This window comes from Ambystoma mexicanum, chromosome 1q (assembly GCF_040938575.1).
Source record: "Ambystoma mexicanum isolate Mex_15411 chromosome 1q, UKY_AmexF1_1, whole genome shotgun sequence".
NCBI classification, from domain to species: Eukaryota; Metazoa; Chordata; class Amphibia; order Caudata; family Ambystomatidae; genus Ambystoma; species Ambystoma mexicanum.
The window spans coordinates 1,000,877,395-1,000,894,845 of record NC_090922.1 but is presented as its reverse complement, the minus strand read 5'-3'; the positions used below and the strand labels follow the sequence as shown (position 1 = coordinate 1,000,894,845).

At 47.3% G+C, this 17,451-nt stretch overlaps 1 protein-coding gene across 1 annotated transcript in view; it reads left to right on the top strand.

Moving 5' to 3' along the window:
• The window catches only part of AK5 (adenylate kinase 5), a 3,278,219-nt gene that overhangs the window by 2,847,051 nt on the left and 413,717 nt on the right, over positions 1-17,451 (top strand). The window contains exon 12 of the mRNA XM_069641673.1: positions 10,998-11,114. Coding sequence (XP_069497774.1) covers positions 10,998-11,114 — 117 coding nt within the window. The remainder of the gene's footprint in view (positions 1-10,997; positions 11,115-17,451) is intronic.

The following is a 17,451-nucleotide window of genomic DNA, read 5'->3' as shown; positions in this document are numbered from 1 at the left end:
TGTACCAAAGGTGAAATTGTACTACCACCTGTAGTCTTAATCTTGTATAGTAGTCCCTAAGAGCACTCCCCAGGATTCTGCCTACCATGCACCTACCTGGACGCCAAGTGGAAAGCCTAAAACACAGGTAACCCCAAGTCTGTTCTGACAGCTGAATTTCACACAGGGAACCCCATGCATTTCGGAAAAGAGGACACCCGTGGGAATCCACAGAGGTCAGACTTGCGCAAATCGTCCCAGAATGTATTACCCAGAAAACCTGGCAAAGTCCGAAATTAGGTGAAAAAACACCCATTATCCTCACATTTCACTCGGCTCACCCACCGAAACACACGGGCGCCAACACATGGCCTACTGTCCCACATTTCCACAGGTGTCCCGATGAAAACGGTACCTCACATGTGTGGGTGCACCTACCTGGGCACCAAGGGAAAGCCTAAAACACAAGTAACCTCAAATCTGTTCTGACAGCTGAATTTCACACTTTTTCCAGACGGGCACACCCTACAGATATGGGCCTCGGGTGTCCAAGCCACCAAGGAAAACGGGGAACCCCATGCATTTCCGAAAAGGGGACACGCGTGGGAATCCGTAGAGGTCTGACTTGCGCAAATCGTCCCAGAATTTATTACCCAGAAAACCCGTCAAAATCCGAAATTAGGTGAAAAAACACCCATTTTCGGCACATTTCACTCGGCTTGCCCCCCGAAACATGCCGCTACCAACACATGGCCTACCGTCCTGCATTCCCACAGTTGTTCCAGTGAAAGCGGTACCTCACATGTGTGGGTGCACCTACCTGGGCGCCAAGGGGAAAGCCTAAAACACAGGTAACCCCCAGTCTGTTCTGACAGCTGAATTTCACACTTTTTCCAGACGGGCACACCATACAGATATGGGAATCGGGTGTCCAAGCCACCAAGGAAAACAGGGAGCCCCATGCATTTCCAAAAAGAGGACACCCATCGGAATCCTCACAGGTCTGACTTGCGCAAATCGGCCCAGAATATATTATCCATAAAAACCACCAAAGTCTGAAATTAGGTGAAAAAACACCCATTACCCGCACATTTCAGTCGGCTCACCCACCGAAACACGCTGTCACCAACACATGGCCTACCATCCCACATGTGTCCCAATGAAAACAATACCTCACATGTATGGGTGCACCTACCTGGGCGCCAAGGGGAAAGCCTAAAACACAGGTAACCCCAAGTCTGTTCTGACAGCTGAATTTCACACTTTTTCCAGACGGGCACACCGCACAGATATGGGCCTTTGGGATCCAAGCCACTGAGGAAAACAGGGAACCCCATGCATTTCTGAAAAGAGGACACCCGTGGAAATCTGCAGAGGTCTGACGTGTGCAAATCAGCCCAGAATTTATTACCCAGAAAACCTGGCAAAGTCCGAAATTAGGTGAAAAAAACACCAAGTCTCCGCACATTTCACTCAGCTCACCCACCGAAACACGCCGACACCAACACATGGCCTACTGTCCCACATTCCCACAGGTGTCCCGATGAAAACGGTACCTCACATGTGTGGGTGCACCTACCTGGGCACCAAGGGGAATGCCTAAAACACAGGTAACCCCAAGTCTGTTCTGACAGCTGAATTTCACACTTTTTCCAGATGGGCACACCATACAGATATGGGCCTCGGGTGTCCAAGCCACAAAGGAAAACAGGGAACCCCATGCATTTCCAAAAAGGGGACACCTGTGGGAATCCACAGAGATCTGACTTGCGCAAATCGTCCAAGAATTTATTACCCAGAAAACCTGGCAAAGTCCGAAATTAGGTGAAAAAACACCCATTATCCTCACATTTCACTCGGCTCACCCACCGAAACACACGGGCGCCAACACATGGCCTACTGTCTCACATTTCCACAGGTGTCCCGATGAAAACGGTACCTCACATGTGTGGGTGCACCTACCTGGGCACCAAGGGAAAGCCTAAAAAACAAGTAACCTCAAATCTGTTCTGACAGCTGAATTTCACACTTTTTCCAGACGGGCACACCATACAGACATGGGCCTCGGGGATCCAAGCCACCAAGGAAAACAGGGAACCCCATGCATTTCCGAAAAGGGGACACGCGTGGGAATCCGTAGAGGTCTGACTTGCGCAAATCGTCCCAGAATTTATTACCCAGAAAACCTGTCAAAATCTGAAATTAGGTGAAAAAACACCCATTTTCCGCACATTTCACTCGGCTCGCCCCCCGAAACATGCCGCTACCAACACATGGCCTACTGTCCTGCATTCCCACAGTTGTTCCAGTGAAAGCGGTACCTCACATGTGTGGGTGCACCTACCTGGGCGCCAAGGGGAAAGCCTAAAACACAGGTAACCCCCAGTCTGTTCTGACAGCTGAATTTCACACTTTTTCCAGACAGGCACACCATACAGATATGGGAATCGGGTGCCCAAGCCACCAAGGAACACAGGGAGCCCCACGCATTTCCAAAAAGAGGACACCCGTCGGAATCCTCACAGGTCTGACTTGCGCAAATCGGCCCAGAATATATTATCCATAAAAACCACCAAAGTCTGAAATTAGGTGAAAAAACACCCATTACCCGCACATTTCAGTCGGCTCACCCACCGAAACACGCTGTCACCAACACATGGCCTACCATCCCACATGTGTCCCAATGAAAACAATACCTCACATGTATGGGTGCACCTACCTGGGCGCCAAGGGGAAAGCCTAAAACACAGGTAACCCCAAGTCTGTTCTGACAGCTGAATTTCACACTTTTTCCAGACGGGCACACCGCACAGATATGGGCCTTTGGGATCCAAGCCACTGAGGAAAACAGGGAACCCCATGCATTTCTGAAAAGAGGACACCCGTGGAAATCTGCAGAGGTCTGACTTGTGCAAATCAGCCCAGAATTTATTACCCAGAAAACCTGGCAAAGTCCGAAATTAGGTGAAAAAAACATCAAGTCTCCGCACATTTCACTCGGCTCCCCCACCGAAACACGCCGACACCAACACATGGCCTACTGTCCCGCATTCCCACAGGTGTCCCGATGAAAACGGTACCTCACATGTGTGGGTGCACCTACCTGGGCACCAAGGGGAATGCCTAAAACACAGGTAACCCCAAGTCTGTTCTGACAGCTGAATTTCACACTTTTTCCAGATGGGCACACCATACTGATATGGGCCTCGGGTGTCCAAGCCACCAAGGAAAACAGGGAACCCCATGCATTTCCAAAAAGGGGACACCCGTGGGAATCCACAGAGATCTGACTTGCGCAAATCGTCCAAGAATTTATTACCCAGAAAACCTGGCAAAGTCCGAAATTAGGTGAAAAAACACCCATTATCCTCACATTTTACTCGGCTCACCCACCGAAACACACGGGCGCCAACACATGGCCTACTGTCCCACATTTCCACAGGTGTCCCGATGAAAACGGTACCTCACATGTGTGGGTGCACCTACCTGGGCACCAAGGGAAAGCCTAAAAAACAAGTAACCTCAAATCTGTTCTGACAGCTGAATTTCACACTTTTTCCAGACGGGCACACCATACAGACATGGGCCTCGGGGATCCAAGCCACCAAGGAAAACAGGGAACCCCATGCATTTCCGAAACGGGGACACGCGTGGGAATCCGTAGAGGTCTGACTTGCGCAAATCGTCCCAGAATTTATTACCCAGAAAACCTGTCAAAATCTGAAATTAGGTGAAAAAACACCCATTTTCCGCACATTTCACTCGGCTCGCCCCCCGAAACATGCCGCTACCAACACATGGCCTACTGTCCTGCATTCCCACAGTTGTTCCAGTGAAAGCGGTACCTCACATGTGTGGGTGCACCTACCTGGGCGCCAAGGGGAAAGCCTAAAACACAGGTAACCCCCAGTCTGTTCTGACAGCTGAATTTCACACTTTTTCCAGACAGGCACACCATACAGATATGGGAATCGGGTGTCCAAGCCACCAAGGAACACAGGGAGCCCCACGCATTTCCAAAAAGAGGACACCCGTCGGAATCCTCACAGGTCTGACTTGCGCAAAATGGGCCCAGAATATATTATCCATAAAAACCACCAAAGTCTGAAATTAGGTGAAAAAACACCCATTACCCGCACATTTCAGTCGGCTCACCCACCGAAACACGCTGTCACCAACACATGGCCTACCATCCCACATGTGTCCCAATGAAAACAATACCTCACATGTATGGGTGCACCTACCTGGGCGCCAAGGGGAAAGCCTAAAACACAGGTAACCCCCAGTCTGTTCTGACAGCTGAATTTCACACTTTTTCCAGACGTGCACACCGCACAGATATGGGCCTTTGGGATCCAAGCCACTGAGGAAAACAGGGAACCCCATGCATTTCTGAAAAGAGGACACCCGTGGAAATCTGCAGAGGTCTGACTTGTGCAAATCGGCCCAGAATTTATTACCCAGAAAACCTGGCAAAGTCCGAAATTAGGTGAAAAAAACACCAATTTTCCTCACATTTCATTCGGCTCACCCACCAAAACGCGCCGCCACCAACACATGGCTTACCGTCCCGCAATCCCACAGGTGTCCCGATAAAAACGGTACCTCACATGTGTGGCTGCACCTACCTGGGCGCCAAGGGGAAAGCCTAAAACACAGGTAACACCAAGTCTGTTCTGACCGCTGAATTTCACACTTTTTCCAGACGTGCACACCATACAGATATGTGCCTCGAGTGTCCAGGCCACCGAGGAAAACAGGGAACCCCATGCATTTCCGAAAAGGGGACACCCGTGGGAATCCACAGAGGTCTGACTTGTGTAAATCGGCCCAGAATTTATTACCCAGAAAACCCGTCAAAATCCGAAATTAGGTGAAAAAACACCCATTTTCCACACATTTCACTCGGCTCACCCACCGAAACACGCCGCCACCAACACATGGCCTACCGTACCGCGTTCCCACATGTGTCCCAATGAAAATGGTACCTCACATGTGTGGGTGCACCTACCAGGGCACCAAGGGGAAAGCCTAAAACATAGGTAACCCCAAGTCTGTTCTGCCAGCTGAATTTCACACTTTTTCCAGACGGGCACACCATACAGACATGGGCCTCGGGGATCCAAGCCACCAAGGAAAACAGGGAACCCCATGCATTTCCGAAAAGAGGACACCCGTGGGAATCTGCAAAGGTCTGACTTGTGCAAATCGGCCCAGAATTTATTCCCCAAAAAACCTGGCAAAGTCTGAAATTAGGTGAAAAAACACCCATTTTACACACATTTCACTCGGCTCACCCACCGAAACACGCCGCCACCAACACATGGCCTACCGTACCGCGTTCCCACATGTGTCCCAATGAAAATGGTACCTCACATGTGTGGGTGCACCTACCAGGGCGCCAAGGGGAAAGCCTAAAACACAGGTAACCCCAAGTCTGTTCTTACAGCTGAATTTCACACTTTTTCCAGACGGGTACACCATACAGATATGTGCCTGGGGTGTCCAAGCCACCAAGGAAAACAGGAAACCCCATGCATTTCTGAAAAGAGGACACCCGTGGGAATCTGCAGAAGTTTGACTTGCACAAATCGGCCCCAAATTTATTACCCAGACACCCCGGCAAAGTCCGAAATGTGCGGAAATAAACACATTTTCCGCACATTTCACTCGGCTCACCCACCGAAACATGCCGCCAACAACACATGGCCTACCGTGCCGCATTTCCACGGGTGTCCCGATGAAAATGGTACCTCACATGTGTGGGTGCACCTACATGGGCACCAAGGGGAAAGCCTAAAACACTGGTAAACCCAACTCTTTTCGCACAGCAGGATTGCAGGATTTTGACTAATGTGCACACCATATAGACTTGGGCCTAGGGTGTCCAAGTCACCAAGAAAAACTTGGAACACCCTGCATTTCTGAAAAGAGGACACCTGTGGGAATGCACTGAGGGTGCCCAAGGCCAGGGATATTACCGCCGACTTTGCTGGATCCCTGGCTGCCCTGCGTTACAGCTTCTCCCCACCAGGGAGTCCCAGCAGTGTGCCAATACCTCCCCGAAGGGAAACGCTGTAGTGCAGCCCAGCCACAACTCCAGGACGGTTGGAGGTGATGTCCCTGGCCTTGGACACCCATTTACCATGTGGGTGTACCGTCCCCTAAGCCCACCAGCAGCTCCAGGGAGCCCCGGCAGGATCCCCACTCCTCCCCGGAGGTGACATCTGTAACATAGCACAGTCAGAGGTGGAGCCTGGGCTTGCAGACTGACAACCCACAAGGGAGGGATCCTCTCTCAGGGAAACACCAATGTTCCGCTGGGATGGGGGGCAATTTGTGTCCTGCCCCTGCAATTGTGTCCCAGCCCACCAACATATCTGCCCAGAGGGCCCATTCCTACCCACACCACCAACAATCCAGCCCCAGTCTCACCCACCCCACTGACAGTGGGCCCTAACCATAGAATAATAAAAAACAGTACTCACATAAAGTTGCAGCTGCTCGCGTAGAAAAAGCTGTAAACAAAACAAAAAAACATGTGTTACCTACGGTCACACCAGCAAAAACAAATAAATCATTTTCAAACATGCCCCCCCTTGCAAGCCATCCCTGGTGGTCTACTGAACCTCACCCCCACCCACAGTGAAACCCCATTTGCCCCTTCCTACGGGCAGATATCTGCCTCGAGGCAGGCCTGCATGAGGTACCCCTGCCACCTATTTTGGGTGAGGGGGGAGAGGGCCACCAAAAGTTATGGGACAGGGCCCCCAGTGGGTGGGGCAGTAAGGTTTAGGCACCCCGGGGCCAGATTGGCACACCAATGTGCCCCTCTGCGCCAAGGAAAGTTTAGTAAACAAAGAAAATAATTCAAAATGGCATGCTGCCCTTTAGCGGGGGCTGAGGGGCCCCCTACACCGTTGGGGAATTTTCTAATGTGAAGGGGGATCAATTTGGAGGGTCCAATTGGAGGGCCAGCGCATCACATGTAGCCCTCCCCGGGGGCAGATAGAAAGGGGCTGTCCTGCACTTCTCCCTGGGCTCAGGCGTCCATTCCTAGGAGCAGATATTTGGTCCCAGGGAGGGCTGCATGACATGGCACTCACTCCATTGCGGGTGGGGGGGGTCAACGCCCCATCCCATTAGAAAATTCCCTGTCGCTTTAGGGTGCCCCACAGCCCCCTAAAATGAGTTCCACCATTTTCACTTTTTTCCTTTGGTAACCCAACTCCCCTTGGTGCAGAGAGGCACATTGGTGTACCAATCTGGCCCCTGGGTGCCCAAACCTTACTGGCCCACCCACTGGGGATCTGTCCCACCATTTTTGGGGCCCTCTCCCCCCTCACCCCAAATTGGTGGTGGGGCACCTCATGCAGGCCTCCCTGGGCCTCCTACAAACGGCTGCATGAGGTACATCCCCCCTCCATTTGGGGTGGGGGAGAGAGTGCCCATAAAAATTGTGAGACAGGCCCCCAGTGGCTGGGGCAGTAAGGTTTGGGCACCCAGGGGCCAGATTGGCACACCAATGTGCCCCTCTGCGCCAAGGCAAGTTTGGTAAAGAAACAAAAAATTTGAAAATGGTACACTACACTTTAGGGCGGGCTGAGGGGCACCCTAAACCGCCAGGTAATTTTCTAATGTAATGGGGGGTGACCCTCCCCCCACACCAAATGCAGGGGGGTGGCATCTCCTTCAGCCCTCCCTGGGGGTAGATAAGAGGGGGGCATCTCATGCAGCCCTCCCTGGGGTCAGATGCCCCTTCCTAGGAGCAGATATCTGCCCCCAGGGAGGGCTAAAAGGGGTGCCCCCATTTCCCCTTGAGGTGAGGGGGAGAGGGCTACCCCCTTTCCATAAAATAAATCCCTGGTGGCTAGTGCCCCCCCACTCCCACCCAAAACTCCCTTTTGTTTTATTTATTTTTCCCCCTTCCCTGGGGGCAGATGATCAGCCATCTGCCCCCAGGGGGGGCCCTAACCTCAGCCCCATCCTTTGGGGGGCTTGCACTTATTCCTGGTGACCCTCCCCCCTCCAATTGGATGGGGGGGCACCTCATGTACACCTGCCTGGGGGCATAAATCTGCCCCAGGGAGGACTACAAGGGGTGCCCCCCCCTTTCCACTCGGTGTGGGAGGGGAAGGGCCACCACCCTTTCAGTGCGGCAAAAAAACCCCTGGTGTCTAGGGCCCCCTGACCCCCATGCCCCATCCCAGTTGATATTGTTTTTTATTTATTTTTTATTTTGCCCCCTTCTCTAGCGGCAGATGATCAGCCATCAGCCCCCAGTGTTCAGCACATATGTGCCCCCATGCTTTGGGGTCCGGGGGGGAGAGGGCTGCTTACTGTAAGCAGCCCCCCTCTCACCCACGTCACAAACGTATCCCTGGTGGTCCAATGGCATTACTGGGCGCGGATCGAGCGATCTGCGCCCCGATCCCCGCCCAGCAATGCTAAAACAAAGGGTGTCGTTGGAAAGGGGACAATCTCCCCTTTCCAACAACACCTCCCTCCATCTCCGGCTTGAAATACAGCCAGAGATCGAGGTGGAGAAATGTGAACACTCACGTCGCATGCCGACGTGAAACTGAAGGTAATCCAGCCCCCTGGCAGTGAGGGGGACCTCCCTCTCACATAGCCCGGGGGTTGGATTACAGTTTTGTGTGATCCCTGCTTTGCTGGGATCACACAAAACAAAGTGCTGAAAAAGACGAGGTAACTCGTCCTTGGTAACAGGGAGGTAATCCCAAGGACGAGATACCTCGTCCTTGGCACTAAAGAGGTTCATATGGTGGAACAAGGATCCTGGCCAATGTGGCTGTCCAGCAGCTGTGAGATATTCTGCATGGGCTAAAGGACAGGATGAGTCCTTTCAGGTTCTATCTCCCAGTCTTGGCTGTTTAGATTCAGAGTAGCAGGTCCTAATCATCAGCAACAGTCATCCCCAATGTATCCCTGGGAGTGGGTAGGGAGCAAAGCTTGCCTCTGCCTTGGAACACTCCTTCCTCACCTCGATGGCTGGGCACTTTGGAAAAATCAACTCTCCCAAACATGGTGCAAACTCATTCTTCCTTGAGTCATGGATGGTTCAAAGTTAATCAAAGAAAGAGTGGGAGACCCACTCTTTTATAGGCCCAGGGGATTGGACAGATTTGGGCCTGCTTTAAGGGGTCCAATCACTAACCTTGTGACAAGTGTTGACCACTTGTGGCTCAGTTGTGACAAGTGGTGTGTTGTGTTTTGTGTTCCCTGCTTTGGTCCTGCATGAATGCTTGCCTGAGAGAATGCCTGATGGAATGTTATGCCTATGGAATGTTGTGGTGTTAGTGCCGCTGTAACCTCCATGAAAGTCAGTTGGAGTGAAGCAGCCTGTGAGAGAGGAGGCTGGTGGATGTCCGCTGCGTACCTTCCTACTTACTTACCCTTGGACTTTGCTGATGTATATACCTTGTCACTGGAACTTAGTAAAGAAGTTCACTTGCCTTACCTTAGTATCAGACCTTTCATTTCACTCCGTAACATGGTGCTTGCCTTCTTTCATCTTACCCAAAGTATTTTGGGCTAAAGGAAGTGAAGAAGGAAGGACAATTACTCAGAGAATCAAGATGGTGGAATCGTTCCTCAACTGTGCTGAGCTCCCTCTGTCTACACTAAGTCTGCACCTTTCCAGACCCATAGCATAAAAGGCCCTTTGGTGTGCAGCACCCTGGTGAGAGGCTGATCCTTTTTTTTTGTTTAGAATGTTCCCTTTGATTTATGTTTCTCAGGACTGCTCCTGGTGGAAGGCTGTCCTGTTGGAGAGTGGTGTTACTCAACCTCAAAAAGGGTGAACAGAGATGTATAGTCTTTCACTCTCTTGTCCTGCAGGCTGAAAGAGACAGGCTGTCTGATCAATATACACAGCAGATCCGGACCTAGAGTGTTGACATGTGTATGATACAAACTAGATGTGGCTCTTAATAATTATGTAAAACCCCCACTACCAAACCACACAAGGTATGGCTAATATGTTCACATTACCTTGCCACCAGGTGAGGAGTTTATCATAATCATGTTGAATTTGAAACAGAGGTTACAACTTTAGTGACATGGCTGTCAGAGCAGCTGTCAAAACGGGCACCTGTGACCTCTGGGCCTGCTCAGTGCCACTGAATAGCAGGAGCTGTAGATCAGGAGACTGGAGTGGCAGAGCACAGGCATGGAGCTTACTGAAAGGAGGGTCTGATTTAGTTCCGAGATGTAATTACCAGCATCCCTTTATTAATTAAGAAAACTAAAAAAACAGGGCTTCTATACCAGTTTCTTAAGGTGAGTTCGTGAAGGACACACTATGCAGGATTGGCCAGCTATCATTTAATTAATGTTGAAACTGAAGGAAGATGAAACCACCCTAAATTACCAGGTTTTCTGGTAAATTAGGTTTTGTTGACATTTCTCGATGCTGCTGAAAGATAAAGATTGAGAAGATACTCGCCCCTTCGTTGTTCATAACATTAGTATTCCCCTCTGCTAATAAATATGAGGAATGTACATTCTTATTAAAGAATTGTTAGGAAAAATACTGTATCAGACACATGAGTTTCAACGAAATAATGTGGCTAGTACTTTTAGATTAAACATTTTGACACTTGTTGATTCAGGATTAACTAACAATTGGTTACTGCTACATTCTAACAGTTTATACACCGATTCCAAGCTATGCAAGTTATAAATGGGTGTCCAGTTGTACTAAAATGCTGCTCTGATTTGAACTTTAAGACTTAATCCAAATGCATTTGACGTTATGAAGAAGTTAGATGTTAATAATAGGAAGGTAGGATTTTTTTAAACCAAAAATCATGTTAAAATCGTGTCCAAATAAGGGTTTCTTCATTGACACTATTCTGTAAAAAATGTAATGTGTGTCATATCCTTGAAAGCTCTCCTCATATGACTCGTTGCTGAAAAATCAAGGTGCATCTGCATTAAATAAACCTGGAAGCCGATTCCCACTTACTGAATTGTTTTCCCTTGGTCTGTTACAGGGGACTATTGTCCAGCTCTTGAAGGAAGCAATAACTACCAACCAGGTGTGCACAAAAGGGTTTCTGATCGATGGATTTCCGCTAAATGTGAAGCAGGCAGAAGAGTTTGAATGTAAGGTAAGCTTGGAGTCATTAGCAGCCACTCAGGCGTGGCTGGCCACTCTATATCCAAGGTTACCTCTTAACAGTGATGTCAGGCACAGAAAGACGCTTTTGCAAAGCCAGGAGGGGGCGCAGTGACTGGCCGCTAATCTCACAGATCTCCATGTATGTATGACACACGGGCTGATTCCCATATGAATTGGGGCGGGGTCCCAGCTGTAAGAGGCCAATGGGCTATTTCAAAAGAGACACACGCTGCTGCTTGTGCCATCTCAGTCCCCTTCTGGATGTATACTACTTTTTCTTCCTAATGAATTAGTCTCGATATTTAACTTGGAGTTTAAAAGTGTTCTTCTTTTCCTAAGGCTGAGAGCAGATTGAACCTAATACACAGCATTGAAGTATTCCTGGGGATGTAGGTAGGCTTTGTTTTGATTTTCCTTAATTAGTGGGTAGGACTGATACTTCCTTCTGTGCCTAGGACCGCCTGCGTTGAAGCTAGAACTGATATATGTATGACCGGCAGTGTCAGTGCTTCTGATAGCATTTGTTGTGCACAATGCTGACAGGCTGAGAGCTGGGCCTTAGATTGCATGCGCAAAACTGGAAGGCCTGGGGATAATTACATGTCTCTGGGCCTCATTTCGAGGTAGGAGGTAGCCATGGTGCTATTAGCACCATGGCTACCCCCTTACCGCATTCCGGGTCCCGGTTTCCGAAACAGGGATTTACTCGGTTATTCCAACCTTGGAGGACCCGGTAAATCCCCATTCCGGGAACCATTCCCCATTCCCATTCGAGCCCCCATAGGGCTCAATGGGAATGGGGATGGAGCTAATAACGGTACCGCAATTTGCAGTACCGTTATTAGCTCTGAAGTCCCTTAATGGGTCCCTTCCATAACGCCTGGTAAAACCAGGTAAAACCAGGCGTTAGGGAAGGGACCCGCTAAGGGACCTCGGAATAGGGTTGTAAGGGATTACCGGCACCGGTGTCCTTACCGGTGCCGGTAATCCCTTACCACCTACCTCGTAATGAGGCCCTATATCTTGTGGCTTAGTTCACAATCAGCAATGCTATGTCGATGCTGGACCGTACGTGCCCATACATTTGAACACCAAAAACCCTGAGATTTATTTCAGCCCACTGCACGCGCACACCTAATACCAGCAATCGGTACTATAAACTCTGCCTTTTCGCCACCCCAGTTTAAAAAAGGGATATATGTGTGTGTTTGTATCTCTGAAAATATACATTACAGGGTCTGCTGGAGCGACCCTGTAGTTATGGTTAAGTTGCTCAACCCGTAGGAAGAGCAGTTTTCGGGTGGCTTATATCTTTGGCACCGTTCAACGAATTCTCACAAAACTTTGCAAGAAAAGCATACAGCCAACCTTTAATTATTTTGCGAAGTTTCGTGTGATATCGCCTAGGGAGGGGAAAGTTATTAGGGAGGGCCCCAAAATGTTTGAAATCCTGTTCGACATGAATGGAAAAAATGTTTGCTTGCGCCTACTGCTTAAACCACTGGACAGATTTGCAGAAAATGTGCATGAGGTGCAGCAGCCTGGATCCGAAAGCATGCTTTTGCAAATTTGGTGTATATCCATAAGGAAGATTTCTTATAAATTCTGAAAAAGTATGTAACAAAAATGTGTGGTATCTCCATCCGGTCCACAGACTACTTCCTGGTTCGGTGTCTTTGGATGCCTCTGAGCCATACGCGTTCACCGATAGGTTGATTGAAAACGTGAAGTGCATCAAAACTTTTGATGTGAATTCCATGTTGAATCTGCAAACAGTGTCCTTCGTCCTCTAACAGCGCGGCACAAAACGCCCTCTGAAAAATAGATTTCTGGTCATTTTGAGGATGAAAGTGTGTCTGGGGAGGGGGATGGAGAGAAGAAATGGAAACATTGAAGCGTTGTTGTGGGTCAATATGGTAGTGGGGTTGTCGCCAAGTTTGCTCTTTTTTTACTGTCCACTGACATCTTTTGGACATGATAGTGTTATCTGATGTTTTACAACAGTACTTACTTTGGATTTTATAGTATGTAATGAAACTACTGAGTGTGACTAATATGTATGTGTATTTGTAATAACAATAAATATTTGTGTGGCTATGGAAGTGAGTATATTATTTGTGACATGGTTGAAGCATTTTGTTGTGACCATCGCCAGTGTCCAGATTATTGGGGGCATGGCCACAACAATATGCTTCAACCATGCCCCCAACAATCTGGACACTGGCCATCACCACAGCAATATGTATACTTTGAACAATATGGAGGTGGTCATTATCACAATAATAAAAATTGGGTAGATTGTTTGTGACATGGCTGAGCATATTGTGACCATGGTCAGTGTTCACAGCAATATGTTTACTTTGAACACTATGGCTGTGGCAATTTTCACAACAATATGTTTAATTTGGATGAATGTGCTGGAGAACAGCGGCCATGGAACGATATGGATGTGAACACTGTGAAACCAACAATCTGGATATTGGGATGGCTACAGCAATATATTAACTTTGGGTTGAATGTATCAGATGTATCAGAGAACAATATATTAAGTTTAAAAAATATGCATGTGCACATTGTGAAACCAATAATATGGACTTTGGGCATGGCTACAGCAATATGTATACTTTTGTTTGAATGGGAGCAACAATGTGGCTGTTGGAAATTACTAAAATAGTCTGCTATTTGGACATGCTAAGAAGGGTATATATGTGTTTCTTTGGAAAGAAAAGAAAACATAGTTGAAGAACATAGTATGCAAGATATAAATACGTTTTTACACATACATTTACTTTCTTTGAATCTCATCAGTGGTGCATTGTGTGTACTATGTTTTGCACTCAATTTGTGCATGATACACTGCTGTTGTATTAACATGTTGTAATGATTAGGCCATTGGGAAAAAAATCCATGGTGCATTGAAAAAAACAATTTCCTACATTTACTGTTAAAGACTTCTACATTGTCTTAAACCGTTTCTTCATTTCTTTTCAGACTGTTACGTTTATGAAAGGGAGACACATTTTGTATCTGTATAAAGTATTATAGTGTACTATGGGTGTATTCATTAATTAAATAGGTGATGGTGTTTTTTAAGGGTAATGTAATAAAGGAATAGTTGGTTTGTGTTTTTGCTTATGGTTGAAGTAGTTAGATACCCATTGGCGTATTCTAACTGTTTGGTATTGTAAAAGTACTTTGTGGTAGTAAGGATGTACTAAGTAATTAGAAAGGTGATGGCATTTTTTTAAGTCTATTGTAATTAAGGAATAATTATTTTGTGTGTTTGTTTATATTTAAACTAGTCAGATACCCTTTGGTGTATTCTAACTTCATATTATTGTAATTGTGAATTTAAACTGTAGTTTAATGAGTACATTTGGGTTTAAGGAATATTAAGCAGGCCTTTGTTAGATTTGCTGGCAACCTGTGTTTTTGAGTATGGCCATCGTAGACACCGCACAAATGTTCAGTCACCTAGGCGACGAATTTCGGATTGGGCACTAATCTTAAATACTTTGCACAAGAGAAAGTCTTTGGTGACACCATCAAACTGAGATACGAGTGAACATCAATTAGGTATTGCCTCATGGAATAATAGGGTTTTTCCCATTTATTGACACATCCTTTTAGACATTTCATGGGGGCAATTACTCGATTATTTGCCTGCAGGAAACCTGGCTGCTTGATACACTGATAATTGATGGATTTATGGTGTCTTATGTTAGGGAACAAAGGGGACAGACAAGAAGACCTTTAGGGGCCTACTCTGTGCAGTGCGTAACAACATTGAGGTTACAATAGAGGATTGTAATGGGATGAGATCTGATATTCTAGCGGTTAAATTGAGTTGGAGGAATATGCAATCTAATGAACAGCAGCACTGTTTGCTATAAATGTATATCTAAATCCTATGATGCTATCAGCAGACATTTTTATGTCACATCTGTCGATATTTTGGACAAGTGGCTGGCAGGTTGTTATGGGTATAAGGAGGATTTTAACAGTGAATGCTTAGATCCAACTTGGTTTAAGGATAGCCCCCATTCTAATTCCTTGCAACACCTTGAATCCGAGGTGATATTATTCGCCATGTAATGGAAACATGGGATGGGATATTTCTGAATGGCCGAATTAGGAGAGAGGGTGTACACAGTACACCAGGCAGAATGTCAGTACTTAGTCTATGTTGAATTATATGTTTGTCTCAAGTGCTCTATTTGACAACTACTCTAAATGATCAATTAGAAGGTACCAGGAAAGTGATAATTGCTTGCTAGTTTTAGACATGACTGTTTTAATAAATTATATTCCCAAATGCGAGAGTCGGGTGAAGGTGGGGATTAGGCCCGGTAATTGTGCACTGATTTGGAAGCCTGCTTTAGCAGAGAGACTAAATGTGAAAATTATGAGAATGATGACCAAAAAGGACATGACGGCTATTGAATTAGTGAATCCATTCAATTGCACAGCTGCTTGCCAGGAATTTTTGAAAGGTTTTTATGTTTATAGAAATGTTGGGAGGAGGAATAAGAGTGCCTGGCATATGCATAGGTTTGTTGCGGCTGTCCAAATAAACAAGCATTGATAAAGCCAACAGGTTGGGCTTTTGTGCAGGTATTGGAGAGGCATTTAATACTGCAACAACTAAACAATGGAGTGATTACCTGGTCATATGATTTCAGTGCGTGGAAAATGCCTATCTAATATCTCAAGCCAAAACTGTTGGCTTTATCATTGCTTTTTTAACAGGACTTCAGTGCAAGGGTCATATATAAATCAAGTGGCTAGTAATGCCCCTATTGGTTAAGACTCTGTTATTACACCGGCAGCCATTTGGGTGGGAAAGGTCAAGAAGTGGGTGGAAATGTTCAAAGGGATTAGCATGGCCATGGGCAGTCAGTGGGTGGGTATATAACCAAACACCCAACACAAGCTACGTGTCCCTCCTGACATGCCATCTCCCTCCGACCTGCACTCCAATGCAATCGTTTTGGCTTATAGGTGGCATTCCCCCTAATAGCCCAACTAAAAATGAAAGCCAGAACAAAAAGAAGCAGAAAGAAAGATGAGAAGGATGGAGTAAATAACGTAAATGGAGACATGTGACAGAAAAAGAGTGAACGATAGACGCACAAAGGTCAAAAATGGAGGCTCGAAAAACAAAAGGGGCATAGGAAGCAGCAGCTGCTTTCTGACTAAATGGCGGGGTCATGATCATGTCTCAGAGCTCCTATTTAGCTTGCACTCAGTGTTTCTTGTTGACGGGCACTTAGGATTAAGAATTGCAGACTTTAAGCAGCAATGATACAAACTCTCAATTGTGGCATGAAAGAAAGCAGTCCGTTCTAAAGGGCAGTCGTTTGAGGGGCTCCGTTTCAGAAGCTTGATGTTCTTTGGAATGCTGCTTAGGCAGCAAAGACAGGTAATGGGTATGTATAGCGGGCAGGAAGAATGCTGCTGCTATCTGACCTCCTGCTTTAAACCCCGCTCCTGTCCGATGTCCGAGAGACTGGTATCAAAATCCTGCATCACCGACTCTATAACCTCGTCCATCATCAGCATCCAGGCTATCGCCATGAACTGGGCCGGCAGTGCTACCTGCTGTGTGGTGGGCTGCCCCTCACTGGCTGCACTCATTCAGAGCCCATACTACCACACCAAGCACTCCGGCAATAATTCCTAGCTTCCTACTTGTAGGCAAGCCTGTGCCATAGAGGAGGCTGCCTGCAGTGGCCAGAAAGCAGCCAGAGGCAGACTCTGAAGCCCCTGTGGTAAGTAGTGTTTGACAGAGATGGTAGATACCAGATGACAGCATGGAACATTAGCTGCTATGCCACCTGTAGGTGCTGCTTCTGCAACTTCCTGTCCATTTAAGGTCCCACCCCTCCCATCAACCTTATCCTGGGGCAGAGCCTCTCAACTCAGGTCACAACCTCCTGAATACCCTCTATTCACCCACAGAACACTCTGGCAGCAACATCCTGCGCTTCCCTGTGACCATGACGCTGAAGTTAGCTGCCCTACATTTCACTTATTTTATCAATGAGACTCTAAGTAGTAGCACAGTTGGGCTCTTCAACTCCCAGAAACAATTCTAAATCTGAGGTTTGGCATGTAGGTGTGCAATTACCATATTTTCATTGGTTCAATTTGGGCCACACTTATTCTTTGGGACAATGAATGAGTGAGTAAAATAGCAGGACTGTTACAGAGCTTTGATGGCTTCTGAAACCACCATAAATGGTGTGCTGCACAGTTTTAAATACCAGTAATTAAACAACCCTGACATTCAAGATGGCTGCCAGTTTTGGCTTGTCTCCAGAGAG